The sequence below is a fragment of the Mus caroli genome, unplaced genomic scaffold (assembly GCF_978045245.1).
Source record: "Mus caroli unplaced genomic scaffold, Mus_caroli_1 scaffold_9, whole genome shotgun sequence".
Lineage (NCBI taxonomy): Eukaryota > Metazoa > Chordata > Mammalia > Rodentia > Muridae > Mus > Mus caroli.
Window position 1 is genome coordinate 10,110,195 of NW_028227264.1, and position 14,302 is coordinate 10,124,496.

A 14,302-nucleotide genomic window follows, 5' to 3' on the forward strand; every position below is an offset into this window, starting at 1 on the left:
GAGTTACAGATGGTTGAAGGCCACTGAGCAGTTTCGGGGAACCAAATCCCAAATGTCTGGAAGAGTAGCCAGTGTTCCCCACTGCTGAGCCAGCCCTCTAGTACCTCCTCTTTGCTTTCTTTCTTTCTTTCTTTCTTTCTTTCTTTCTTTCTTTCTTTCTTTCTTTCTTTCTTTCTTTCTTTCTTTCTTTCTTTCTTTCTTTCGTTTTTTGTTTGTTTGTTTGTTTTGTTTTTTTGAGGCAGGGTTTCTCTGTGTAGCCCTGGCTGTCCAGGCTGGCCTTGAACTCAGGAATCCACCTGTCTCTGCCTCCCAAGTGCTGGGATTAAAGGCCTGAGCCACCACTGCCCAGCTCCTTTTTGCTTTCTATTGACCATAATGTGAGTCGCTTTCAGACCTTCACACCACTATGATGTTCATGAAGCCGAGCTACCGTGGACAGCAAAGCTCTCTAAAGCCATGTAAAAAAAGTATCTTTTATTTTCCTGTAGGTAATTGTCATCTCCGAGCTTACTGCCTCCACATAATCTAATCTAGGCCTAGGAGGTTTTCAGCCTCTGAGACTTACTGCTGAATGAACTTGCCCGTTCTAGTTCTTTCTGAGCTCTGGCTGGCTGGTTCAACTCAACTGTTTTGACTCAAATCTCTCTTCAAGCTGGCTGACTCGGTCTGGCTTCTCTCTCTGGGCCTCTCTTGAATCGCTCTGCTTGGCCTCACACTAACTTTGGTGATATGTTCTAATCTTCTGGCTCCCCATTCTGCAGCTTGTTCTGTCTTCGCCTGTGTCTAGCTTGTTCACTCTAAGCAGCCTGTCTCTGTACAACTGCCTCCTCTTTTTCCTTTCCCTTCCTTTGCATTGCTCCCTTAGGTAGCTTCCCTTTCCTGTCTCTTCACATGAGCATCAGGCGTATCCTATTCTGTCAAAACTTCCTCTGACTCGTCACTTTGTCTGCCACTCAATTAGGTGCCACTTTCAAACATGGCTGCTTCCTTCTACAAACTAACTTTACCTTCATTATTTGGGATTAAGGGTGTGTGCTAAGAGCTGAGCCACTCCACAACTAGAAAAGGGTTAGGCCTTTAATCTCACCTCTCTGGAGGAGGAGGCAGATCTCTATGGGGCTCAAGGTCAGCCTGATCTACATAATGAGTTACAGGATAGCCAGGGCTACACAGAGAGATTATCTCAAAAAGAAATAATTCCCCCTGGGAATGGGCAAAGAGATACCTTTTTGGTGGTGTTCATATATCAGTCAGGGGCAGAGCAGTTGGCAGTCTTTTGTTCATCTTAGCTTGATACCTGGCTTGATGGCCGAAACTGTTTTATGCCTAGGTCTCATAAAAATCAAATCAAATCAAATCAGGGCAGCACGGTTCGGGAAGAGGAAGACAGACAGGACCTAGGTTCTGCCATGCCACACAATGCCACACAGTGCAGGCAGGAAAAGACACCCATAGACCTTCCACAGGGCACAGGCACAGAGCCCCGCCTACCACCACACAGTGGTGGGAGGAGGAAGACAGACAGAGACCTGCCCTCCAGCACACAGCACAGGCAGGCCATAGACATCCTTTTGCCAGAGGATATCACCTAGGATCCCACCAGCTGTGTGGCCAACCTGCAGCAGGAGCCACCGCAGTATGTAAGTATGTGGTGGATGGATGGGAGAGAAAGGGAAGTGGAATGGCTTGGGCATTGTGAAGAGAGATGGAACTGGACTCTCGAGGATAGAGAGGATTCTTAGTCTGTTGAGGCTCCAGCCTGAGCTGCCACTGAGGGTCGTGAGTTGGTCCTTAGCTATGCAGTGGTAGGGGTTGGTGTTGATATCCATATATTATGGCTCATGTCATTGTTGTTGATCAATTTAAACTTACCCCCATCTAGCTTACAGACGAATGAGAGTCAGACTATGGTTAATTTATTTGGCTTTGACAATTACTGGGGAGTAACCCCTAATCTACTTTCCTAACTGTTACAGTGTCTATTTCCCCAGTGGTGTACCCCAAGTACTTGCTATTTCTCCTGGCCGTGTGCTCATGATCCATCTTTCATGGTGCCCCCCTCTCTCCTCTCTATTTGTGACCCCCAACCTGGTAATTGAAAACCTGCCTACTTCTATTTCCTCCAGGAGTTGGCTGTAGTCATTTTGGTTCAACCAATAGTTTTAAGTTATGGAGCAAGGTTTGCAACTAGATCTTGCATCGGGGAAACAGAATTTAGCATTACATTATTTATTTAGCACAGCAACAGACCAAACCTCAACACATTATGGTCAGGGTAACTGTGAAGGATCACAGGGATGTCCAAGGCCAGTGTAGATTGGTCTCTACCCCTCACTGGACTGCAGCACTTGCGAGAGTGGGCCTAGCACCTGGCCTGGGCTACACAGCGGAGCTGGTTCTGGAGGCGTGGGTGGTTGAGCTGGTCCAGAGGGCATGAGAGCAGGAGAGCTGACCCTGCCTCTTGCTGTTCGGTGATGGCAACACTGAGTAGTGCCAGAGAGCTCATCCCAGTAGCGTGTGGGCTCACCAGCTCAGTTAACACCCAAGCCCAGATCCAGGGCTCTAAGTTGGCCCATCCCAAAAATCTATATCGTCTACAAATGGTTGGGATGCATGAAAGAGCCAGTCCTGCTGATCCAAAGCTTCAGGCTCTCCATGACACAGGGCAACAACAGGATAACTGGGAGGAGTTCCAATGAGGATCCAATATTGATAGTGTTGCTGAAATCAGAGACCTCAAACCAGGCCAATGGCTCATTGCAATGAACATTTTGCAAGTGAAGATGTGTGGATAGAGGGATATACTGTGGGACACACTGTGAGACACTACAGCTTCCATGATGAATTTTTTATCTATTTATTTATTTGGGGGTGAGGTTGCAAGGGCAAAGGGTGGATATGAGAAGATGCAGGGAGATAAGCAAAACTGGGGTGCATGATGTGAAGCACACACACACACACACACAATCAACACAAAGTTAAAGAGAACCTATTAACACAGGTGTGATGGTTTGTATGTGCGTGGACCAGGGTGTAGCACTGTTGGGAGGTGTGGCTTTGTGAGTGTGAGCTTTAATACCATTGTCCTAGCTGCCTGGAGCCAGAATTCTGCTGGCCGCCTTCAGATAAAGATGTAGAACTCTCAGCTCCTCCTATACCATGCCTGCCTGGATACTGTCATGTTCCACCCTTGATGATAATGGACTGAACCTCTGAACCTGTAAGCTAGCCCCAATTAAATGCTGTCCTTATAAGAGTTGCCTTGGTCATGGTGTCTGTTCACAGCAGTAAAACCCTAACTAAGGCAAGAGGCAAGAGAGAGTGAACCTGGAAGTAAATCCAGAGAATTCTAAACCAAGGTACTGGGGAGAGTGGGGTGGAGCACATCGACTGTGCCTGGAGAGTCACCCACCCACTCACCCTCCCACTCACTCTCATGGATACCTATGAGTGGCAAATTGAAGACAATCTGTCATTATGCCAGATTTAATTGCCTTATACAATTCCCAGGAAAGGGTAGCCAGGGAGACACACACACACACCTGGATAACTTAGCTAATGATGACCTTTGAAGAATATAAAGGATTCCAAGACAATAAAGGGCTTGCTGGTTGGGGCATCAGTGCCATTGATATCAAAGGCTGATTTCCTCCCTAGGTCATAGGTGGTGATAAAGATGTTATTGCAGATCTAGGGTCCACACAAAGGCATGTCCTGCATGGCAATGTCCCTCCAAAGTGCAACGTTTCTCCACGAGGAAAGAAGAGCCTCTAGCTTGGGAAAACAAAAGTTTGGAAGACTCTTGAGGATCCCTACCTACCTAACAGGATTAAACAACCCTAAGTAGAAAGGAAAATGCTGGACATATCACTAGACTTACTCTAAAATTATATTACAGAGCGATAGTAACAAGAACAGCATGGCCCTGGCACAAAAACAGACATATGGACCATCAGAATAGAAAGGAGGATCCAGAAATAAGTGGATACAGCTACAATTAGCTATTCTTTGTCAATATATAAAAACCACACAACAAATATATACAAAACAAATACATCTTAATATATTTGCATATAACTGCATATACATAGGACAAAGACAGCCTGCTCAACAGCAGTTCAAAAACTATGTAAAAGAATAAAACTAGATCGATGTATCCGATGCTGCACAAAAATTAGTTAAAGGCAAAAAACAGGAATAAAGTGTCAAGACAGAGGATTAGATAAGGATTTTCTAAAAGAGATTTCAATAATAGGGGAAATAATCCCAAGAATTGACAAATGGTGTTACACAATATTAAAAGTTTATGCATGGCAAAGGAAAAGCTTATCAGAGTGAAAGTTCAGCGTAGAATAGAGAAAATTCTGCCAACTATGCATCCAACAAGAGATTACTGTCTATATAAGGAACTGCAGAAAAATTAAACACCAAAACAAAACAAAAAATAAAATCAAACCATCTAATCACTAAATGAGCTAATGAAGAAAATAATAGTTCTCAAAGGAAGAAACACAAACAGCTAGTAATCACATCCTTGGCCATCAGGGAAATGCAAATTAAAGCTCTTGTGGGATAGCTGTTGTGAGATGGCTCGCAAAATGCTCAAAATGCTCATCATGGAAACAAGCCACTGCTAATGCTGGTGAGGGTGTGGAGAGAAGGCAGCCCTTAGATGCCTCTGGCAGTACAGGCGCTGAGAGTCAATGCGAAGGTTCCCAACCAACTAAACAGAGAACCACCTCCCAGGCACATACCCTAAGGTCTTTATACCTCACTGTGGAGACATTTGCACGTTTATCTTTATTGCTATACTGTTCACAGCGGCTAAGAAGTGGAAGCAGCCTAGGATACCCACCAGCAGATGAGAGGGTAGAGAAAACGTGGCAGAAAGGCACGATGAAACTTCATTTTCCTGAAAAGGAAAGTGAAACTACAGCATTTACAGGAAAGTGGCTGAAAGGAGAGATCACTACGGTGAGTGTGGGCTAGTGGAGCTGACAAACGCAACAAGTTGGTGAAGCGCGCATGTGTGCTGTGCGTGCGCGTGTGCGCGCGTGCGTGGAACCATAAGTTTAGAAAGGTTTCGTAGAGAAAAGGAAGAGGTCTTATGGGAGGCCAATGGGGAAAGATGATGGGGGTGGGCAACGGAACCCAGGTGATATGAAAGCACAAACGAGGACTTTTAGAGGAGGAAGGGGAACAGCAGGTTTGTTACGGCCAGATGAGAGGGGCTGAGAAAGGAAGCCGGGCGTGGTGGTGCACGCCTTTAATCTCAGCACTTGGGAGGCAGAGACAGGAGGATTTCTGAGTTCGAGGCCAGCCTAGTCTACAAAGTGAGTTCCAGGACAGCCAGGACTACACAGAGAAACCCTGTCTCGAACAAACAAAACAAAACAAAAAAGGGCAATGAATGAAAATGCCGCACTGGACTCCATCCCTTGGTACTGCGATGTAAAAATTCACACAATGTGTAATCTGTTGATAAACCACAGGCTTCTGCTTACACAACATTAAATTTAACAATTAAAGTTACTGTGGTGCTTTGACTATGCTTGCCCTGGGACTAGCTGCCTGGAAGTCAGTCTTCTCTTGAATCCCTTTGGAACACCATGTAGAACTCTCAGCTCCTTCTCCAACTGCCCGTGCTTTGGCCTTGATGATAATGGACTGAACCTCCGAATCTGTAAACTTGCCCCAGTTAAGTGTTGCCACGGGCATGGTGTCTCTTCACAGCAATGGAATGAATGACAAGTTCAATCTCACCTTTGAATTTATTTATTTATTTATTTATTTATTTATTCATTGGTACATAATTGTTCTTTCATTGCCCATAAAAATTGCGTTTTCTGTCTCTTAGTCAGTCTTTCTCACAGATTCAGTATGCATTTATGTGTGGCCTGTTTCATATTCTCATTCCTGAAATATAGAAGCACTATTAATTTCTTACATTGATTTTTATCTTTGGCAACCACCCTTAAATATGTTAAACTGCATTAAAGGGTTTAATATATCTAATTTATTTTTAGCGTTTTAAATGGTTGACTAAGCAAGCACAGAATTCTAATAGGCAAGGCCTTCCAGAACATCTCATCCAAGGCTCTTACAAGTCCAAATTTAACTTAGGAATTTATTGAGTTCATTTCTCTTAAATATTAGAATGTCCCACACATCCTGGTTCACAGCATTGTCCTAAACCTGAAATTCTAAGTCCATTAGCCTCTTCTGAGAGTTGAAACCCAAGACATTTGTTAGAACATGCTTTATGTTTAACTGTTTCAAACATCCTCAGCAATAACATGAACGGATTATTTCCAAACCTGGCGTGAATGCGTGGAGCTAGCTGGCAGTGTGATTTCATCCACTGTCTTCGTATCTACTACTCATGCATCTTCCCTTATATGTGGAACACTCAGGACAGAGTATGTGCACCAACCCTGCATGGAGTCACAGGGCCTATGTTAGGACATAGATGACACCCTGGAGCAGGTCCTGGTTACCAAGTACAGTTTCTGACCATGAGATTCTTTGCCACTAATAAAGGATGTCCTTTCTCTGCCTGTCTTTCTGAGCTCACAAGATCAACATCCTATCTCACTGAACTTCCCAGGGTACAGTACCTGCTCAGCTATGTGAATCAACAGAGCATCCTTTGGAGAGAGGAGCCAGGCTTGGAAAAGGGCTTTGGGCATTTTGGGTTTGGGACTCGTGTTTTAAAACGGGCTGAGCGTGTTTGAAGCGACAGCTGGTGGACTAGAGAGCAGGGTGTGGCAGTTTTTTAGAAAGGGTGCAGTTAGTCCGGGTCGGGTACTGTAGCGGTGGGTGAGACATCTGGAACACCGCCAATGCTCACCTTGTTCTCAACGCAGAGTGTGGGTAAAGCCGAGGCAAACCCGCAGGCTCCCGCCCTTCTGAACATTCCCAGCAAAATGATCAAAATGCAAGGATCGCTTCGGCTAAGGAAGCCACACAAAAGCAGAGAAGAAAGGACTCGACAGAGCAGAGGGTGTAGCCCGTGCAGTAGAGCGCTTGCCCAGCGTTGTACAACCCTCTGGGGTTGATCCTTAGCACACCATAAACAGGGCAAGCTGGTAAGCGAGGGCATGTTCGGAATTACTCTTGTTTACATAGCCTGGGCTACATGAGACCTTGTCTCAAAACAATTTTTAAAAATAAACAGAAAAAAACAAAAACCAAAGGAATTACAATGCTAGAAGACACCAAAGATGGGGTTCTGCCTGAGATATTTTTACATACCTAACAATGAATCACTTTCTCAACTTATTAAGCAGTTAACTTGTGGCTCTTGGTTGAGGCTGTCCACCCTACCCCTTCCCACCCCTGAGGCAGATGTTGATCCAGAAGTGGAGAGACTTCAAATTGCTTTGCTAGAGACTTCTGTAAGCTAGAGAAGAATGTCCAAGACTGGGCAGGGAAGCGTCCAGTGTGGTTGAGCCATGGCCACGTAGGCCAGTCCATTCCACCTCCAAATTCCTTTCTGACCTAAAGCTCCAGTAAACAAATTATAAAAAATGTTTAGTGCTTAGAAAAATTGTAAGGGCTAAGACCACGGAGTCCTGAAGCAAACACAAAATTCCCTGTCTTCCTGGACCCTGTATTCTAATCAGGGAGACAAATGGGTACACGTGTGTTAAACGTGTGTGCTGGTAGTGGGCGCTCAAGGAAAAGCCAGGTTTAGGAGAAAAGGGGCTGATTGCACCTTTACATCCTTTAGCCTGAAATGGCCTCTGTTGCTGGCTCCTACCTCCTCCAGGGGCAAGCGGTCAACTTGCTCCAGCTTTTTTAGAGCCTCCTAGGAGGACGAGGACTCTTTGAGAGTCCTCTGACGCCAGAGCTTTTGATCTGTGTCTGGAATGCTCTTCCCGAATTCCTGTCATTGTTGGCCTGCTTTTACCTGTAAGATGTGTAAAGTGGCACCTTCCAGAACGTTTCTCCTAATCCGCTCCCCTCAATGCGCCCCCGCCCCCCTTCATGTGGCTCCTGTTTATCCCTCTGCTTAAAGTACAGGTGGTCGAATCTCATTCCACCACCAAGCCATGCAGACACACACACACACACACACACACACACACTTTCACACACCGAACCCAAAACTCATGAAGAAAGAGACTTCATAACCCCACTGTCACTGAAATCCCATAATACCGCGCTGTCTAACTAACTATAAAACTTCAAAACTCCGGTGTAATAGTTGTACAATGATACGGAAATCATTCCTTCTTCGTTAGCTATGAGTCTCAGCTCGTTGCCTTTAAACACTCAGCTAACCAAAGTCTGACCTGCAGCACCCCAGTCACTAGCACTTTTCTGGCCTGTTCTGGTTGGATAACTCAGTCTGTGCGCCCACTTTAAGTGTTGTTTTGGCGCCCCCTACTGTCAAGCATTATTGCAACACCTGTACATAGTGAAAGTCTTTTTAATAGTGTAGTTAAAAAAAAGAAATTTAAAATTAGCTTTCACTAAAAGAAATGTCTTTACTTAATTTTCATTTAAACTCTTGGTTTTCTAAGCCACGGCAAAATTTGGGTATAATTTCTTCAGCACGATACGGTTGAAAGTCATTGAGATTTGCTGGGTTAGAGTGATCCATGGGTATTCATAACACTTGTTTGTTTAAATTGTGTTTTAATGCCCCTGTGAATAAACATGTCTCTATAAATAAACATGTATAAAATAATACCCATGTATGAGAATAGTCACTGCAAAGTTGGAAACACCATACAGTCAACCAATGAAAGGGTGGTTATTTACTGTATGATGCACCTGCCCTCGGGGACATCGTGTAGCTGTAAAGGGAGACATAAAAAAAGAAAGAAAGGAAGGAGGGAAGGAAGGAAGGATGGAAGGAAGGAAGGAAGGAAGGAAGGAAGGAAGGAAGGAAAAGAAAGCGGGAAAGAAAGCAAAACAAAGAAGGAAAGAGAGGAAGAAAGAAAGAAAAGAAAGAAAGAAAGAGAAAGGGAGAAAGAAAGAAAGAAAGAGAAAGGAAGAAAGACAGAGAGAGAGAGAGACAGATAGAGAGAGAGAAAGGCTGGCTGGCTGGCTATGGTCCCATATGCCTTTGATAACAGCAGTTGGACCCTGAAGTGTGTGAATTTCTCAGGCTGGTGAGCCAGCCTGGTTTACACAGTAAATTCTAGGCAATCCAGGGTGACATAGAAACCCTGTCTCAGAAAAAGGAGAGAGAGAGAGAGAGAGAGAGAGAGAGAGAGAGAGAGAGAGAGAGACAGAGAGAGACTGAGACTTATTGAGGTCACCAATTTGAGACCACAATCCCTTATCAGTAATAAGTAATAAAGAGTGCAATACTTGTTTCCAGGTCCCAGGGATTCTTACAGAACATCTTTGAATATATAAGTAGTAGAAATTTATTATTCTGACAATCCCGTATAAAAGACATGTAATCCAGGTATTTTATTTACAAGCCATAAGCCTAAATTGTGTAGATGTAGGCTTATACTAACTTATTGCTGTTTCTCCTGGTCATGTGGTTCTGGTTCATGGTGGCTTCTTCATCCTCCACCCCCCCCCCTCTTCTTCCTTTCTCTCTACCTGCTACCCCCTCCCCCACTCGAACCTCCAGTCTCATCTTTCTCCCTCCATTGTCCAATCACAGGCTCCAACCTTTTATTGACCAGTTAAATTGGGGAGAAGGTTTGCAAGGCATCACTGAGTATGTGAGGATCTGCTCGTCGGGGGCAACCACACCTTGAGGAACCACTATTTAGCATTGGAATACAAGCAGGATCAGGCCAACCCGCTACATATACAGGGTAGCCCCTCCTCCCAAATAAATCTAGCAGAAGATGAGAGATGACCAAAGAAAGACAAACAGATTCAGCTAAAGCTTCTAAAAGTACATGAATAAATGAAAATATATTCTTTATATACTAGTGAGAAAATTTAATACAATATAGGCTCAATTTTCCCCATTTATTTTATAAATTTAATATAATGTTTATTAAAATTATGCTGAGTTTTCCTACTATCTGAAAGCTGACAGAGTTAAATGTGAGGGCTTTGGGATGACTTAAATGTCATTTGGGCTGGGATGGTGGCTCTCAGCTATTATCCCAGGATTCAGAAGACAGGGACAGGAGTAATTCAAATTCCAGGCCACCCTACAGAGTGAGATCCTGTTGCAGGAAAACAAAATCTAAAAGACATTGGAGAACAGAAAGTACTCAGCAATTTACTTAGGTTATAAAAGTTAGTGCTCTACTTATTAAAATTACAGATCAAAACTGACTTTCTTTCTCCAAACTTTTAAGTTTGCCTGAAAATTCTATTATACTTATAAGCCTAATACATTTTACAAAACATCTCTGAGGGGCTTTTTTAAAAATCGGAATTCCATTCAAAGTTTTAATGTTTAAACATTTTACACTTACTAATATACACATATTGTTCATTTTCTATAGGCATTGCAAAAGACTTATCAACAAAAATCCTTTTCAAGTTCTTTCATTGTTTTCATAAATATAACTAACTTAGTAAATATGTGGGGGGGCTAAGGCACTCCCAGTAGTACAGCACTTGCCTAAATAAGCTCTGGGTTTGTGCCAGCATTGCAACAAAGCATCAACAATAAAAGTCTCTTGTTTATTCTATGTCACCATATATAAGTGTTAATGGTTGAAATCTGCCCCACTAAAATTAAGTGGCTTAAAGAATGACCACCATATATTTAAATGTTTCAACTTTAGTTGGTGGAACTGTTTGGGAAGGTTTAGGAGGTGTGGCCATGCTAGAGGAGGTGTGTCACTGGCTCTGGGCCCCGACGTTTCATAAGTCGGTCTCTCACTCTCTCTCTCCCTCCCCCCTCACCTCTAATCCCAGCATTCAGGAGGCAAAGGCAGGAGGATTGCTGTGAGCTCAGGGTCAGATCCCCCCACCAAATAAACAAAAGTACCCCAAACTCCTGTATTTTCAAATTGTCTGTCATTGTCCATTCTCTTTCTCTGTGACTGCTCTTACCCCATTCCTAAAATGGTTTTTTGAGAATACAATTTCCATTAGGCTATACATGTATCCTTAAGGGATACCATAAAAGAAGTACAATTATCTTTTCTGAGTTGTTTGTAACATGTGAGAAAGTGCACAACCCCCAACGTAAGGCAGTAATCAGCAGAAAAACACAAGTGACTAGAAAGAGAGGTGTTCTATCTATCTATCTATCTATCTATCTATCTATCTATCTATCTATCTATCTATCTATCTATCTATCTATCTATCTATCTAGTCTTGAACCACATCTGACTTCAAGGAATAGCTTTTGAGTGACCTAGAGCAATCAACCCCTCAATGGGTTGAGAAACGGGAGCCTGGAGCTCGTTGTGGAAGCCATTAGTGAGACTATTGGGGCTGACACTGATCATCAAAAAGACTTTTCCCAGTGCCCAAATTCTAAGAGACAAAGCTGGGACCGAGGGGGAACCATGCTGCCACATTAGCTTCTAGGTACAAGAGTTAAAATTCCTGGTTGTTTGTAGTAGAAACCCACTTGGATTTCCCCTTCTTAGTAGCCCAGACGTGGGATAACTCTCAGAGGCCGTTGGCCTTTGTCCTACAGCAGCCAGGCAAAAACAAAACAAACAAAACAAAACCCTAAAATAAACTCTTTGGACTACAAGTTCCAGAATGCAACGCTCAGGCTAGAACGTGATCACCCGAGAGCCACTAAGCGGACCATCATGCAACACTCTTCGAAGTAGGCGGGCTCATTGAGGAAACGGCCTAGTGTTTCCTAGGCAACTCCAATCCCGCGACAGACGGCACTTCCGCTTCCGCCTAGGGAAAGACCGTCTACTCCTGCGTCTCGGTGGCGTCTTTCTCCCGCGCCAGCACGAACTGAGGTTTTGCGTGGCGGTGGCGGCGGCGGCGGCACCGGCAGCGGCAGCGTCTCTCACTTGAACGCCGCGAGCGGCAGCTTCTCGTCTGTGTCCTGACCTCGGAGCCTACGAGCAGAGCGGCGCGATGACGGACCGGTACACAATCCACAGCCAGCTGGAGCATCTGCAGTCCAAGTACATCGGCACAGGCCACGCCGACACCACCAAGTGGGAATGGCTGGTGAACCAGCACCGCGACTCCTACTGCTCCTACATGGGCCACTTCGACCTCCTCAACTACTTCGCCATTGCCGAGAACGAGAGCAAAGCCCGCGTGCGGTTCAACCTGATGGAGAAAATGCTGCAGCCCAGCGGGCCGCCCGCGGACAAGCCCGAGGAGAACTGAGGCGAGCGCTGCCCAGTCTTCCCCGTGTGCCGGCTGGGGACCGAGCCTCCTTGCTCCTGCATCTCGACCATTCCGTGTTGGCTGTGTCGCCTGACCTGCGTACCTGTGGAGGATTCGGAACAAGTCATCGAGAGACTGTCCGGGTCCGCTCCCTGTGAACTGTGCAGGAGTGATCCCAGCATCGGCAAGCGAGGGAGAAGACTGCACGAGAGTGATGGCGCATTTCGAGTCTGCTTTTCGATAGTTGATGTCTTCTTGCCTTTTTAAAAAAACCACATATATATAAAGTTTAGGGTTTGCTCTATTCTTTGGTATGGATTGCTGTGTTCTTTGGGAGGTTATTAGGAGAGGGTTCTGTGGATCAAGGTTTTGTGAGAGTATAAATAGGAAATGGGGGCAGAAGCACAGGGCAAGTCCTTAAGTCGTCACACACACTTTTATGATATTACCCCACCTCGATAGTCTTCACGCGTACAGTGTGTCTGGTCCCAAAGAAACCTTGAAGCTCGGAGATTGCCCATATTCCTTTCCCACCCTTCCCTTTATGAGCTACCCCTTACCTCTTTTTCTTGATGATTAATTAGCCTTTGTGTCTTCAGAAATGATAAACTGGCAAACATGTGGTGTCACGTCCCCACCCTGCTCAGCCCCGGCCCCCCCCCCCCCGTTCCCTTTTCACCAGAGCATTTTTCCAAAGGTTTAAGGGCATACATTGTGCCAGCTTGAAGAGTTTACAACTTTAAATACCATACTTACAATGCTACTTTACTGAGATGCCATTTGAGAACAGATTTTAAGGAATCAAGAGAAATGGCCATGCAGATGTTTTCCAGCCAGGGCAGAGGACCCAAGAGCAGCAGTGTGTTTGACTTACTGAAGGAAAACCATAAAAGCAGTATGAGTCACCAGCACACCAGTGTGGTGGTGCACACCTTAATCCCAGCACCCAAGAGGCTGGGGGATCTCTTGAGTTCAAAGAATGTGTTGGTGCACACTTGGTCCAGATGCTTTCAAGGCAAAAGCAGAAGGATCTCAAGTGTAAGGCCAGCCTGGTCTACAGATCTAATTTCAGGACCATCTGGGCTACACAGAGAAACCTTGTCTTGAATCCTATCCCCAACTCCTCCACACAAAAGCAGTATCCTGGGAAGGGATGAACAATAGAAAACACCAGGACAAGAAGGATGGAAGCTGGTTGGTGACTCAAAGTTTTTATGTGGGTTATAGCTATTGGCATTCAGCAGAAGAGAAAACCAAATACATTTTTAGTAGCTTATTTAAATAACAGTAGCTGGGAGTGGTGGCACATGCCTTTAACCCCAATGGGGAGGCAGGCAATCGGATCCATGAGTTCAAGGCTAGCCTGATGAGCATACTTCAGGACAAACGGGGCTAATAGACCCTGTTTCAAACAAAAGTAACAGAATTCAGGAGGGCTGGCTTTGGAGGTAAGAGTTCTTATCGTGCAAGTCCAGGAACCAGTTCAAATTTCTGCTATCAGTGCAAAAACCCAAGAATAGCTCTATGGGCATATAACTCTAGTACTGTGGAGAGGATAGCTGGGCCTTTCTGCCTGCCTGCTCAGCTCCAGGTTCCGATAGAGACGGTGTCTCAAGACAATAAGGGGAGGATAGACTGGAGAGATGGCTACATGGTAAGGGGACCCTGACTTGGTGCTCAGCACCTACATGGTGGCTCACAACTGTCTGTAACTCCAGTCCCAAGGGATCCACTAACTTTTTTGACCTCTGTGGACCCAGACAAAAGTGCTGTACATACATGCAGGAAAACATTTGTTTACATATAACATCTTTAAAAGAAAAAAAAAGGAAACTTTTTTGCAATAGATGGAAACCATTACAGAAAAGCAGAACCAATTAAAATGCAGAGTTGTGGGACCCAATCCCAACCCATATGCCTACCCCTCCCCTAAGGCTTGGGATATTTCTGAAGAGGGGGCAGAGATATTGTTAAGTCCCAGAGGATCAGGGAGTGTGCTCTAAGAGTGTCTTAGAAATGTCTGACGCTGTACCCATAAAGTCTCACCAAT

General features: G+C 44.8%; 1 protein-coding gene and 1 non-coding gene across 2 annotated transcripts; both read left to right on the forward strand.

The window, feature by feature from the left end:
- The first annotated feature begins 1,198 nt into the window (after positions 1 to 1,198).
- On the forward strand, positions 1,199 to 1,339 carry LOC115032213 (small nucleolar RNA SNORA48). The gene has a single exon (XR_003837869.1). It is a non-coding gene; the product is annotated as a small nucleolar RNA SNORA48 (small nucleolar RNA).
- Positions 1,340 to 11,798: 10,459 nt separating this feature from the next.
- On the forward strand, positions 11,799 to 12,556 carry Sf3b5 (splicing factor 3b subunit 5). Its single transcript, XM_021174848.2, has one exon. The coding sequence runs from the start codon at positions 11,992 to 11,994 to the stop codon at positions 12,250 to 12,252; it is 261 nt and encodes an 86-aa protein (XP_021030507.1). The 5' UTR covers positions 11,799 to 11,991; the 3' UTR covers positions 12,253 to 12,556.
- The last annotated feature ends 1,746 nt before the right edge of the window (positions 12,557 to 14,302 follow it).